Genomic DNA, 14,114 nt, shown 5'->3' with positions numbered 1-14,114 from the left:
AGATTCCAACCATCCTCTGGGTGAAAAAGTTATCCCTCAAATCTCCTCTAAACCTCCTGCCCCTTACCTTGAAACTATGCCCCCTGGTTATTGATCCCTCTACTAAGGGGAAAAGTTCCTTTCTATCTACCCTATCTATGCCCCATATAACTTTGTACACCTCAATCAGGTCCCCCCTCAGCCTTCTCTGCTCTAAGGAAAACAACCCCAGCCTGTCCAGTCTCTCTTCATAGCTGAAACACTCCAGCCCAGGTAACATCCTGGTGAATCTCCTCTGCACCCTCTCCAATGCAATCACATCCTTCCTATAGTGTGGCGACCAGAACTGCACACAGTATTCCAGCTGTGGCCTAACTAGCATTTTGTACAGCTCCTTCATAACCTCCCTGCTCTTATATTCGGAGCAGGCTCGAAGGGCCGAATGGCCTACTCCTGCTTCTATCTTCTATATTCTATGCCTCGACTAATGAAGGCAAGTATCCCATATGCCTTCTTAACCACCTTATCTACCTGTCCTGCTGCCTTCAGGGCTCTATGTACATGCACACCAAGGTCCCTCTGACCCTCTGTACTTCCTAGGGTCCTACCATTCATTGTGTATTCCCTTGCCTTGTTAGTCCTCCCAAAATGCATCACCTCACACTTTTCAGGGTTAAATTCCATTTGCCACGGTTCTGCCCATCTGACCAACCCGTCTATATCGTCCTGTAGCCTGAGGCTTCCCTCCTCACTATTTACCACTCCACCAATTTTTGTGTCATCTGTGAACTTACTGATCATACCTCCTACATTCATATCTAAATCATTAATGTACACTACAAACAGCAAAGAACCCAGCACCGATCCCTGCGGTACACCACTGGACACAGGCTTCCAGTCACAAAAACAACCTTCGACCATCACCCTCTGCCTCCTGCCTCTAAGCCAATTTTGGATCCAATGTGCCAAATTGCCCTGGATCCCATGGGCTCTTACCTTCTTGACCAGTCTTCCATGCAAGACTTTGTCAAAAGCCTTACTGAAGTCCATGTAGACTACATTAACTGCACTACCCTCATCCACACACCTAGTCACCCCCTCGAAAAATTCAATCAAATTGGTTAGACATGATCTCCCCCTGACAAAGTCATGCTGACTATCCTTGATTAATCCTTGCCTCTCCAAGTGGAACATAAGAACATAAGAACATAAGAAATAGGAGCAGGAGTAGGCCAATCGGCCCCTCGAGCCTGCTCCGCCATTCAATAAGATCATGGCTGATCTGATCCTAACCGCCAATCTACTGTCACAGAACCATCTCCTGAATCCAACAGAATTAGACACACGAAATAGGAGCAGGATCAGGCTACACGGCCCCTGGGCCCGCTCCGCTACCCACAGGGCCATGACTGATCCGAACCTAGACTCATGTCCAATTTCCTGCCCGCTCCCCGTAACCCTTAATTCCCTTTACTTCTAGGAAACTGTCTATTTCTGTTTTAAATTTATGTAATGATGTAGCTTCTACAGCTTTTTGGGGCAGCATATTCCATGGACCTACCACCCTCTGAGTGAAGTAGTTCCTCCTCATCTCAGTTTTGAAAGAGCAGCCCCTTATTCTAAAACTATGCCCCCAATTCTAGCTTCACCCATCATCGGGAACATCCTCCCCGCATCCACCCGATCCAACCCCTTCACAATCTTATATGTTTCAATAAGATCGCCTCTCATTCTTCTGAACTCCAATGAGTAGAGTCCCAATCTACTCAACCTCTCTTCATATGCCCATCCCCTCATCCCCGGGATTAACCGAGTGAACCTTCTTTGTACTGACTCGAGAGCAAGTATGTCTTTTCTTAAGTATGGACACCAAAACTGTATGCAGTATTCCAGGTGCGGTCTCACCAATACCTTGTACAACTGAAGCAATACCTCCCTATTTTTATATTCTATCCCCCTAGCAATGAAAGCCAACATTCCTCTTAATCACTTGCTGCACCTGCATACTAACTTTTGAGTTTCGTGCACCAGGACCCCCAGATCCCTTTGTACTTCAGTACTTTCCAGTTTCTTGCCATTAAGATAATAACTTGCTCTACGATTTTTCCTGCCAAAGTGCATAACCTCACACTTTCCAGTATTGTATTCCATCTGCCAAATCTCTGCCCACTTACTTAGCCTGTCTATGTCCCCTTGCGGGTTCTTTATGTCCTCCTCACTCACTACTTTCCCTCCCATCTTAGTATCATCTGCAAACTTTGATACGTTACACTCGGTCCCCTCCTCCAAATCGTTAATATAGATTGTAAAGAGTTGGGGACCCAGCACTGACCCCTGCGGAACACCACTAGTTACTGATTGCCAGTCTGAGAATGAACCATTTATCCCAACTCTCTGCCTTCTGTTAGATAGCCAATCCTCTATCCATGCCAGAATATTACCCCCAATCCCGTGATTTTTTATCTTAAGCAATAATCTTTTGTGTGGCACCTTGTCAAATGCCTTTTGGAAGTCTAAATACACTACGTCCACTGGTTCCCCTTTATCCACCCTATATGTTGCTTCCTCAAAGAACTCCAGCAAATTTGTCAAACATGACTTCCCCTTCATAAAACCATGCTGATTTTGTCTTATTAAATTATGATTATCCAAATGTCCTGTTACTGTCTCCTTAATAATGGACTCCAAAATTTTACCTACCACAGATGTTAGGCTAACCGGTCTATAGTTTCCAGCCTTCTGTCTACTGCCCTTTTTAAATAAGGGTGTTACATTAGCAGTTTTCCAGTCTGCCGGGACCTTTGCTGAGTCCAGGGAGTTTTGGAAGATTATTACCAATGCATCCACAATCCCTACCGCCACTTCCCTCAAGACCCTAGGATGTAAGCCATCAGGTCCAGGCGATTTATCCGCCTTGAGTCCCATTATTTTACCGAGTACCACTTCCTTAGTGATTTTGATCGTGTTTATCTCCTCCCCCCCCTATAGCCCGCTGCTTGTCCAGTGTTGGGATATTCTTAGTGTCCTCTACTGTAAAGACTGATACAAAATATTCATTCAGTGTTTTTGCCATCTCCATATTTCCCACCATTAATTTCCCGGTCTCATCCTCTAAGGGACCAACATTTACTTTAGCCACCCTTTTTCTTTTTATATAACTATAAAAACTCTTACTATCTGTTTTGATATTTTTTGCTAATTTACTTTCATAATCTATCTTCCCTTTCTTAATCAATCTTTTTGTTATTTTTTGCTGTCTTTTAAAGTTTTCCCAATCCTCTATCCTCCCACTAGATTTGGCTACCTTATATGCCCTTGTTTTTAGTCGAATACTATCCTTAATTTCTTTACTTAGCCACGAATGGCTGTCTTTTCTTTTACACCCTTTTCTTCTCAGTGGAATATATTTTTTTTGGAAGTTGTAAATTAACTCCTTAAATGTACACCACTGATCATGTATCGTCTTACCCTTTAATCTATTTTCCCAATCCACTCTACTCAATTCCACTCTCATACCTTCATAGTCTCCTTTATTCAAGCTTAGCACGCTTGTTTGAGATCCAACCTTCTCACCCTCTAATTGAATATGGAATTCAACCATGTTATGGTCACTCATTCCAAGGGGATCCTTTACTAGGGCATTTTTAATTAATCCTGTCTCGTTACACAGGACCAGATCTAAGGTTGCTTGCCCCCTGGTCAGTTCAGTTACATACAGCTCAAGAAACCCATCCCTAATACACTCAATGAACTCATCCTCAAGACAGCCCTGCCCAATTTGATTTGTCCAATTAATATGATAGTTAAAACCCCCATAATTATAGATGTTCCCTTATTACACGCCTCAACTATTTCCTGATTGATACTCCGTCCAACAGAGTTGCAACTGTTCGGAGGCCTATAGACTACGCCCACTAATGTTTTTTTCCCCTTATTATTCCTTACCTCCACCCAAACTGTTTCATTATCCTGATCTTTTGACCCAATATCATTTCTCTGTATTACAGTGATTCCTTCCTTTATTAACATAGCCACCCCACCTCCCCTTCCGTCCTGCCTGTCCTTCCTGATCGTTAAATAACCTGGTATGTTTAATTCCCAGGCATTGTCACCCTGCAGCCATGTTTCTGTAATGGCCACAAGATCGTACCCATATGTAGTTATTTGTGCCATTAACTCGTCTATTTTGTTACGAATGCTACGTGCATTCAGATAGAGAACTTTCAAATATGTTTTGTGACACTTAGTTCCTGCTTTTGCCCTTTTTATTACTTTACCTTTTACTCCATACCTTCTGCCCCTTCCTGACAAGTTCTGGTTTTTAATTTCCCCACGGCTACCTAAGTCTATGACCTTCTGTGTTGTCATTTTTATTATTTGCACTCTAGGAACCTCCCCCCCCACTAGTTAGTTTAAAGCCCTCTCTACAGCCCTAGTTATATGATCCGCCAGGACTCTAGCCCCAGCACTGGCCAAGTGAAGCCCGTCCCAACGGAACAGCTCCCTCCTGCCCCAGTACTGGTGCCAGTGTCCCAGGAAGCAAAACCCATTTCTCCCACACCAGTCTTTGAGCCACGCATTTAACTCTCTAATTTTATTTGTCCTAGCCAAATTCGCTCGTGGCTCAGGTAATAATCCAGAGATTATTACCCTTGAGGTTCTGTTTTTTAATTTGACCCCTAGCTGCTCATACTCCTTTAACAGAACTGGCTTCCTAGTCCTATCTATGTCGTTTGTACCAACATGGACCAAGACAACTGGATCCACCCCCTCCCACTGCAAGTTTCTTTCCAGCCCAGAGGAGATGTCCTTAACCCTGGCACTGGGTAGGCAACACAGCCTTCGGGACTCTCGCTCTCGGCTGCAGAGAACTCTATCTATCCCCCTAATAATACTATCCCCTACCATTACAACATTTCTATTTACTGCCCCCTCTTGAATGGCCCCCCGTTCCACGGTGCTGTGGCCAGGTTGCTCATCCTCCCTGCAGTCCCTGCTCCTGTCCCCACAGGGAGTAAGAACCTCGAACCTGTTGGACAAGAGCAAGGGCTGCGGCTCCTCCAGCTCTACCTCCTGGATCCCCGTACCTGCCTCACTCATAGTCACACCGTCCTGTCCCTGACCATGGGCTACATCTGAATTAATTAACTTCATAGGTGTGACCACCTCAGAGTCCAGGTACTTCTCCCCCTCCCTGATGTGTCGCAGTGTCTGAAGCTCAGACTCCAGCTCATCAACACGGAGCTGGAGTTCCTGTAGCAGCAGACACTTGTCACAGACGTAATCACCGTGAGCCTCAATAGGGTTCACCGGCTCCCACATCTCGCAACAGTAACACATCACCTGCTCCATTCTATGTAATTAATTACATGTTTTATTGTTAGTTATGGACACCCTCTGCCCGATTTTAGATGCTAGTATCCCCTTTAATTAATTGGATTTAAATTAAATCAATCCCTCTAGTTACACCAGTTAAATGGTTTACCAACAGTCACTCTGCACCAGAAAGGCCTTATTAATTACAACCCACAGAGTTAAAGTTTGAAAAGAGCACCTATCACCCCACTTACCCTAACTCACACTTACCCAAACGCAGAGCACTCTTTGATGACTCGCACTCAGTGCTTGCTCGCACTAGGACTGGTCTTTTTATACTGTTTGTTTGTTTACAGCCAAATGAGTCACCCCTGCTGATTGGTTAGAAAACTGGTTTCCACTGCCTGCTGTGCCAATTTACTCCTACTGCAGTGTAACCTTGTTTTACTCTTCTTAAACCAACAGAATCCCAAATATTTAACTTTTCCCCTTTACTTAAACTGCTTAAGTAATCTTATCAAGAATGATTTAAAGAGAAATAACAATTAAAGAACTCTCACACTTACCCAAACTCACAGCACTCTTTGATGGCTCACACTCAGACTAATTCTGTCCCTCAGTATTTTTTCCAATAATTTCCCTACCACTGATGTTAGGCTCACTGGCCTGTAATTCCCTGGTTTATCCCTACTACCCTTCTTGAATAATGGTACTACGTTAGCTGTCCTCCAGTTCTCTGGCACCTCCAGTCCTCCGGCACCACACCTGAAGCCAGAGAGGATTGAAAAATGATGGTCAGGGCCTCTGCTATTTCCTCTTTTGCTTTGCTTAACAGCAGGGGATACATTTCATCCGGGCCTGGGGATGTGCCGGGGGCGGGCAGCCAATCCGCTGCCAGGGGGCGTCACCTTAATTAAAATATTGTAATGATGCTGGAAGACTCTTTTTCCCAACATTTTGAATTTAACTGCCTGTGGAATTCGCTGTGTAAAATTCGTCGCACAATTCGTGAAACCCGGCAGTTAAACCGAGGTGGGGACTGCTGCATCCAGGAGGTAAGTGGCTTTATACCGACCTCCTGGATCCAGGGTCTCTGCCTAGCCCACCCCCCGCGATCGGAGACCCCGTCACGAGGCCTCCGATCCCCACCATGCGTCCTTCTCCACCCCCCCCCCCCGCCACCGCCAACCACCCCACCAATGATGCTAAGGCCGGCCACGACCCTCTCTTCCTCCCCGGCCGATCCCCAGCCAGTCCCCGATCCCCAGCCGACCAGCAACCCCCCACCCGATGACGACTGACCCCTCGCACCTGCAGGCCTTCCCGCCTGCAACCAGCCAGTCTCTCAATCTGGCTGGCCGCGGGCGGGAATCCGAGGCCTCACATGCAAATCAGGCCCTGCCGTTAAAGTCGGACTCCCGGGTTTCCCACCCCCCCAGCCATGATCTCATTGAATGGCGGAGCAGGCTCGAGGGGCCGAATGGCCGACTCCTGCTCCTATTTCTTTTGTTCTTATGTTGTAACCCGCCTCCCTGGAGAAAATTCCGGCCTATGCCTCTATTAATGAAACCAAGGATCCCGTACGCCTTTTTTAAACAGTCTTCTCAATTTCTCCAGCCACCTTGAACGATTTGTGTCGGTACACCTCCAGGCCCCCCTGTTCCTGCACTGCCTTTAAAATTGTACCATTTAGTTTATATTGCCTCTCCTCATCCTTCCTACCAACATGAATCACTTCACACTTCTCTGCATTAAACTTCCATCTGCCATGTGTCTGCCCATTTGACCAGTCTGTCTGTGGAAGATTGTGGCCAGAGTCTCCACAATATCAACCCTCAGCAACCTAGGATGCGTCCCATCTGGACCGGGTGACTATTCTACTTTGAGCGCTGCCAACCTTTAAAGTGCCTCCCCTTTATCTATTTATATCCTGTCCAATATCGCTCCTGCCTCCTCCTTCACTGTGGCATTGCCAGCACCCGCTTCGCTACTGAAGACAGATACAAGATACTCATGTGGTGCCTCAGCCATCCACAAAAACATTGCCTTTTTGCTCCCCAATCGGCATCACCCTTCCTTTGACGACCCTTTTACTATTTATATGTTTATAAAAGATTTTTGGGCTCCTTTTATGTTACCCGCTAATCTATTCTCATTCTCCCTCTTTGCCCCTTGTATTCCTTTTTTTGATCTCCTCTGTACTTTCTGTATTTAGCTCTATTCACTACATTTTTTAAATTCATTGATGGGATGTGGGCGTCGCTGGCTAGGCCTGCATTTAGTGCCCATCCCTAATTGCCCTTGAGAAGATGGTGGTGAGCCGCCTTCTTGAACCGCTGCAGTCCATATGGTGTAGGTACACCCACAATGCTGTTAGGAAGGGAGTTCCAGGATTTTGGCCCAGCGACAGTGAAGGAACGGTGATACAGGTCCAAGTTAGGATGGTGTGTGGCTTGGAGGGGTACTTGTAGGTGGTGATGTTCCCATGCGTCTGCTGCCCTTGTCCTTCTAAGTGGTAGAGGTCGCGGGTTTGGAAGGTGCTGTTGAAGGAGCTTTGGCGAGTTGTTGCAGTGCATCTTGTAGATGGTACACACTGCAGCCACAGTGCGGTGGTAGAGGGAGTGAATGTTGAAGGTGGTGGATAGAGTGCCAATCAAGCGGGCTGCTTTATCCTGAATGGTGTCAAGCTTCTTGAGTGTTGTTAGAGCTGCACTCATCCAGGCAAGTGGAGAGTATTCCATCACACTCCTGACTTGTGCCTTGTAGATGATGGAAAGGCTTTGGGGAGTCAGGAAGTGAGACACTCACTGCAGAATTCCCAGCCTCTGGCCTGCTCTTGTAGCCACAGTATTTATATGGCTGGTCCAGTTCAGTTTCTGATCAATGGTAACCCCCAGGATGTTAATAGTGGGGGATTCAGCGATGGTAATGCCATTGAATGTCATGGGGAGATGGTTAGAGTCTCGCTTGTTGGAGATGGTCATTGCCTGGCACTTGTGTGGTGCGAATGTTACTTGCCACTTGTCAGCCCAAGTCTGAATGTTGTCCAGGTCTTGCTGCATATGGACACGGACTGCGTCAGTATCTGACGAGTCTCGAATGATGCTGAACCTGACATTTATCATAAGCCTCCTTTTCCTGTTTCATTTCGATCTCTTTGGGGGAAAAATTGAGTCGCGACCCCTTTGTGACGCTAACTTCGCCAGGGCGCAAAAAGTAGGCGCTGCGAGGGAATATTGCGGCGCTACGTGGCGCTGCGGCACATCGCGCCACGGTACTGCAGGCCTTCCTCCCCTTCCTAAAGGGGGGGGGCCTTGCACAGCACGACCCAGGGCCCAGCTGGGCCACCAGGGAGCGGAGTGCCAGCAAAAGTCCCCGGCACTCAAGAGGAGTGCCAGGCTCTCGGAGCGCAGCCGGCACTCCGCGGGGGAGCTGCACAGAAGGCCGAGGACGGCAATGGGGGAAGGTGCTGGCAGGCAGCCAGCAACAAAAATGGCCGCCTGGCACCTCGCCTTTAGTTAGCATCGCTCCGGCCGCAGGTAGGCCCCCCTGACCCCGTCGGACATAGTGTCCGGTGGTAAGTCAGGGGGCGCTACTGCAGATCACGACCAGGGCGCTGCGCACGGCGATGATGACATCACCAGCAGCGCAGCATCACGGGGTACTAACGGTTACCACCGCCACTGCTAACCTGCTGAATTTCGCGGGAGGCGTTCGCGGCGCCGCGCCTGGGCGCTAGTTGCTTTGTGCCCCGTTAGCGCCCTGGAGGCACAAAGCAACCGAATTTCTCCCCCTTTATCTCTAGTGAGCCAGGGAGCTCTAGCTTTGGATGGCCTTCGTTTCCTTCAATAATCTAGTGGTAAAGGAGCCTTTAGGGACAAGTGACCGTAATATGATTGAATTTTACATTAAGTTTGAGAGTGATGTAGTCCAATCTGAAACTAAGGTCTTCAATCTAAACAGAGGAAACTACAAGGGTATGAGGGACAAGTTGGCCATGGTAGATTGGGAGACTACACTAAAAGGTGTGAAGGTGGACATACAATGGCTAACATTCAAGGAAATAATGCTTAATTTGCAACAAACATATATTCCTCTAGGGCATAAAAACCCAAAAGGAAAAGTGATCCAACCATGGCTAACAAAAGAAATTAAAGCTAGTATTAAGTCAAAGGAGGAAGCTTATAAAGTTGCCAGAAAAAGCGGTCAGCCTGAGGATTGGGATCTTTTTAGAAATCAGCAAAGGGGGACCAAGAAATTGATAAAGAAAGGGAAAATGGAATATGAGCACAAACTAGCGAAAAATATAAAAACAGATTGTAAAAGCTTCTATAGGCATGTGAAAAGGAAAAGACTGGCGAAGGTAAATGTAGGTCCTTTACAGTCAGAGACGGGAGAATTTATAATGGGGAATGAGGAAATGGCAGAGAAATTAAATAAATACTTTGTTTCTGTCTTCACGGAGGAAGACACAAAAAACCTCCCAGAAATACGAGAAAACCAAGGGTGTGGCGAGAATGAGGAACTTAAAGAAATTATTATTAGTAAAAAAACAGTACAGGTAGACTACCCTTTATCCGAAAATCTCGGGACCAGCCGTGTTTCGGTTTTCGGAGAATTTCGGATTTCGGAAGGTGGGTCGGCGGGGGTCTGCGGGGGGGTCGGCGGGGGGTCGTGCGCACGACTTACGCTGGACTTACGCTGAACGAAATAACCTTCGGTTTTTAGAGGGTTTCGGTTTTCGGAAGTTCGGATAAAGGGTAGTCTACCTGTACTAGCAAAATTAATGGGACTAAAAGTCAACAAATCCCAAGGTCCGGATGACCTACATCCTAGGGTTTTGAAAGAGGTGGCCATTGGAATAATGGACGCATTGGTTGTCATCTTCCAAAATTCTATAGATTCTGGAACGGTTCCTGCAGATTGGAGAAACATAGAAACATAGAAGATAGGAGCAGGAGTAGGCCATTCGGCCCCTCGAGCCTGCTCCTCCACTCAATGAGATCATGGCTGATCATCCAAATTCAGGATAGCAAATGTAACCCCGCTATTTAAGAAAGGAGGGAGAGAGAAAACGGGGAACTACAGACTTGTTAGCCTCACATCAGTAGTTGGGAAAATGCTGGAATCTATTATAAAGGATGCAATAACTGGGCACTTAGAAACTAATAGTAAGATTGGGCAGAGTCAACATGGATTTATGAAAGGGAAAACCTGTTTGACAAACCTATTGGAGTTCTTTGAGGATGTAACTAGTGGAGTAGACAAAGGGGAACCGGTAGATGTGGTGTATTTGGATTTTCAGAAGGCCTTCGATAAGGTCCCACATAAGAGGTTGGTGAACAAAATTAGGGCACATGGAATTGGGGGTAATATACTAGCATGGATTGAGAATTGGTTAACAGACAGAAAACAAAGAGTAGGAATAAACGGGTCTTTTTCAGGATGGCAGGCTGTGACTAGTGGGGTACCGCAAGGATCGGTGCTTGGGCCCCAGCTATTCACAATATATATCAATGATTTGGATGAGGGGACTAAATGTAACATTTCTAAATTTGCTGATGACACAAAGCTAGGTGGCAGTGTCAGTTGTGAAGAGGATGTGAAGAGGCTTCAAGGGGACCTCGACAGGCTCAGTGAGTGGGCGAGAACATGGCAGATGGAATATAATGTGGATAAATGTGAAGTTATCCACTTTGGTAGAAAAAACAGAAAGGCAAAGTATTTCCTAAATGGTGAAAGATTGGGGAATGCAGATGCTCAAAGGGACCTGGGTGTCCTTATACATGAGTCACTGAAAGTGAATGTGCAGGTGCAGCAAGCCATTAGGAAGGCAAATGGTAAACTGGCCTTCATTACAAGAGGATTTGAGTACAGGAGTAAACAAGTCTTACTCCAATTATATAGGGCCTTGGTGAGACCACACCTGGAGTACTGTGTACAATTTTGGTCTCCTTACCTAAGGAAGGATATACTCGCCATAGAGGGAGTGCAACGAAGGTTCACGAGATTGATTCCTGGGATGGCGGGACTGTCGTATGAGAAGAGATTGAGTAAACTAGGCCTGTATTCTCTTGAATTCAGAAGTATGAGAGGGGATCTCATTGAAGCAGAAAAAATTATTACAGGGCTTGATAGGGTGGATGCTGGGAGAATGTTTCCCTTGGCTGGGGAGTCTAGAACCAGGGGCCACAGCCTCAGGATAAAGGGTAGGCCATTCAGGACTGAGATAAGAAGAAATTTCTTCAGACAGAGGGTGGTGAATCTTTGGAATTCTCTACCCCAGAGGGCTGTGGAGGCTCAGTCATTGGGTATATTCAAGACAGAAGTCAATAGATTTCTGACTAGTAAGGGCATCAAGGGATATGGCGATAGGGCTGGTGAATGGAGTTGAGGCAGAAGATCAGCCATGATCTCATTGAATGGCGGAGCAGGCTCGAAGGGCCGAATGGCCTGCTCCTGCTCCTATTTCTTATGTTCTTATGGATTCCGCCTCGTGTCTACTCCATGCGAACTCTCCCCTTTGAAGCTCTCCCGTTGCTGGACTGTATCCACAGACAGAAGCTAATAATCCTCTCTTACACTCTGACTCTAGTTTCAGGAGAGGATGTGACTGTGTCGATCAGAAGCGACTCGACTCCGATTGGGGACCCTGCAGTTACTGAGGAACATCACGAGACTGAGGGTCAAAGAGTGGAGGGGGAAACCCCCACAGGTACAAAGGTCACTGGGGTCCGGGTTATGTTCCTGGTTTGTAACGGAAGGCAAGGCAAACGGAACTAACTTACATTTCTATAGCGCCTTTCACATCCTTGGGGCATCTTTACAGGCAATGAAGTGGTTGTGAAGTGTAACCACTGGTGTAATGTAGGAAACGAGGCAGACCATTTAAACACAGCAAGCTCCCACAAACAGCAATGTTAAAATGACCAGATAATCGGTTTTAGTGATGTTGTTTGACGGATAAATGTTGACCAGGACACCGGGTGAACTCCCCTGCTCTTCTTCAAATAGTGCCGTGTGATCATTTACATCCACCTGAGAGAGCAGGCGGAGCCTTACTGTAACGTTTCATCGGAAAGACAACATCTCCAACAGTGCAGTGCTCCCTCAGTACTGCCCCTCCGACAGTGCAGCGCTCCCTCAGTACTGCCCCTCCGACAGTGCAGCCCTCCCTCAGTACTGACCCTCCGACAGTGCGGCCCTCCCTCAGTACTGCCCCTCCGACAGTGCGGCCCTCCCTCAGTACTGCCCCTCCGACAGTGCAGCCCTCCCTCAGTACTGCCCCTCCGACAGTGCAGCGCTCCCTCAGTACTGACCCTCCGACAGTGCAGCGCTCCCTCAGTACTGACCCTCCGACAGTGCAGCGCTCCCTCAGTACTGACCCTCCGACAGTGCAGCGCTCCCTCAGTACTGACCCTCCGACAGTGCAGCGCTCCCTCAGTACTGACCCTCTGACAGTGCAGCCCTCCCTCAGTACTGCCCCTCCGACAGTGCAGCGCTCCCTCAGTACTCACCCTCTGACAGTGCAGTGCTCCCTCAGTACTGACCCTCCAACAGTGCGGTGCCCCCTCAGTACTGCCCCTCCGACAGTGCAGTGCTCCCTCAGTACTGCCCCCCTGACAGTGCGGTGCTCCCTCAGTACTGACCCTCCGACAGTGCAGCCCTCCCTCAGTACTGCCCCTCCGACAGTGCAGCGCTCCCTCAGTACTGCCCCTCCGACAGTGCAGCCCTCCCTCAGTACTGCCCCTCCGACAGTGCAGCGCTCCCTCAGTACTGCCCCTCCGACAGTGCAGCGCTCCCTCAGTACTGCCCCTCCGACAGTGCAGCGCTCCCTCAGTACCGCCCCTCTGACAGTGCAGCCCTCCCTCAGTACTGACCCTCCGACAGTGCAGCGCTCCCTCAGTACTGCCCCTCCAACAGTGCAGCCCTCCCTCAGTACTGCCCCTCCGACAGTGCAGCGCTCCCTCAGTACTGACCCTCCGACAGTGCAGCCCTCCCTCAGTACTGACCCTCCAACAGGGCAGCGCTCCCTCAGTACTGCCCCTCTGACAGTGCAGCCCTCCCTCAGTACTGCCCCTCCGACAGTGCAGCGCTCCCTCAGTGCTGCCCCTCCGACAGTGCAGCGCTCCCTCAGTACTGACCCTCTGACAGTGCAGCGCTCCCTCAGCACTGACCCTCCGACAGTGCGGCGCTCCCGCAGTACTGACCCTCCGACAGTGCGGCGCTCCTTCAGTACTGCCCCTCCCACAGTGTGGCGCTCCCTCAGTACTGACCCTCCGACAGTGCAGCGCTCCCTCAGTACTGACCCTCCGACAGTGCAGCGCTCCCTCAGTACCGCCCCTCCGACAGTGCAGCTCTCCCTCACTACTGCTGCTCCGGTGTGGAGATGCCGGTGTTGGACTGGGGTGGACAAATGTAAGAAATCACACAACACCAGGTTATAGTCCAACAGCTTTATTTGAAATCACAAGCTTTCGGAGCGCTGCTCCTTCGTCAGGTGAAGTGGAGAGATGCATAAAAACACAGCTTATATAGTCAGAGAATAATGCCAGATGTTTACACGTAATCTTTCTAACTGCCATTTATCACATCTCAGCAGAGAGATAATCACAGCAATCAAAGGTGTAAATGGTGTCCAAGCAGGTCAGGCAGGAAAACATTGCATCAAAGAACAATGAGGTGGGGTCACAAGGGGTCAAATGTTGCAGATGCTGGCGTCTGTATGAAAAACAAAAAAACAGACAAAAAACATTGTCTGTAATGTTTTCCTGACTGACCTGTTTGGACACCATTTACACCTTTGATTGCTGTGATTA

General features: G+C 48.2%; 1 protein-coding gene across 5 annotated transcripts in view; it reads left to right on the top strand.

Annotated features, from left to right (window-relative positions):
- The window catches only part of LOC147123861 (drebrin-like), a 254,232-nt gene that overhangs the window by 191,997 nt on the left and 48,121 nt on the right, over nt 1-14,114 (top strand). For 4 of the 5 annotated variants that reach the window (XM_085976439.1, XM_085976435.1, XM_085976434.1 and 1 more), the window contains one exon: nt 11,891-12,010. The exons of the other annotated variant lie outside the window; for it this stretch is intronic. In XM_085976439.1, coding sequence (XP_085832565.1) covers nt 11,891-12,010 — 120 coding nt within the window. The remainder of the gene's footprint in view (nt 1-11,890; nt 12,011-14,114) is intronic. 5 annotated transcript variants of the gene reach the window in all.

The sequence above is a fragment of the Somniosus microcephalus genome, chromosome 2, assembly GCF_052327205.1.
Source record: "Somniosus microcephalus isolate GS21.2 chromosome 2, FLI_Smic_1.0, whole genome shotgun sequence".
NCBI classification, from domain to species: Eukaryota; Metazoa; Chordata; class Chondrichthyes; order Squaliformes; family Somniosidae; genus Somniosus; species Somniosus microcephalus.
Note: the sequence above shows the minus strand (reverse complement) of the source record. Positions and strands in the feature narration are given on the sequence as shown.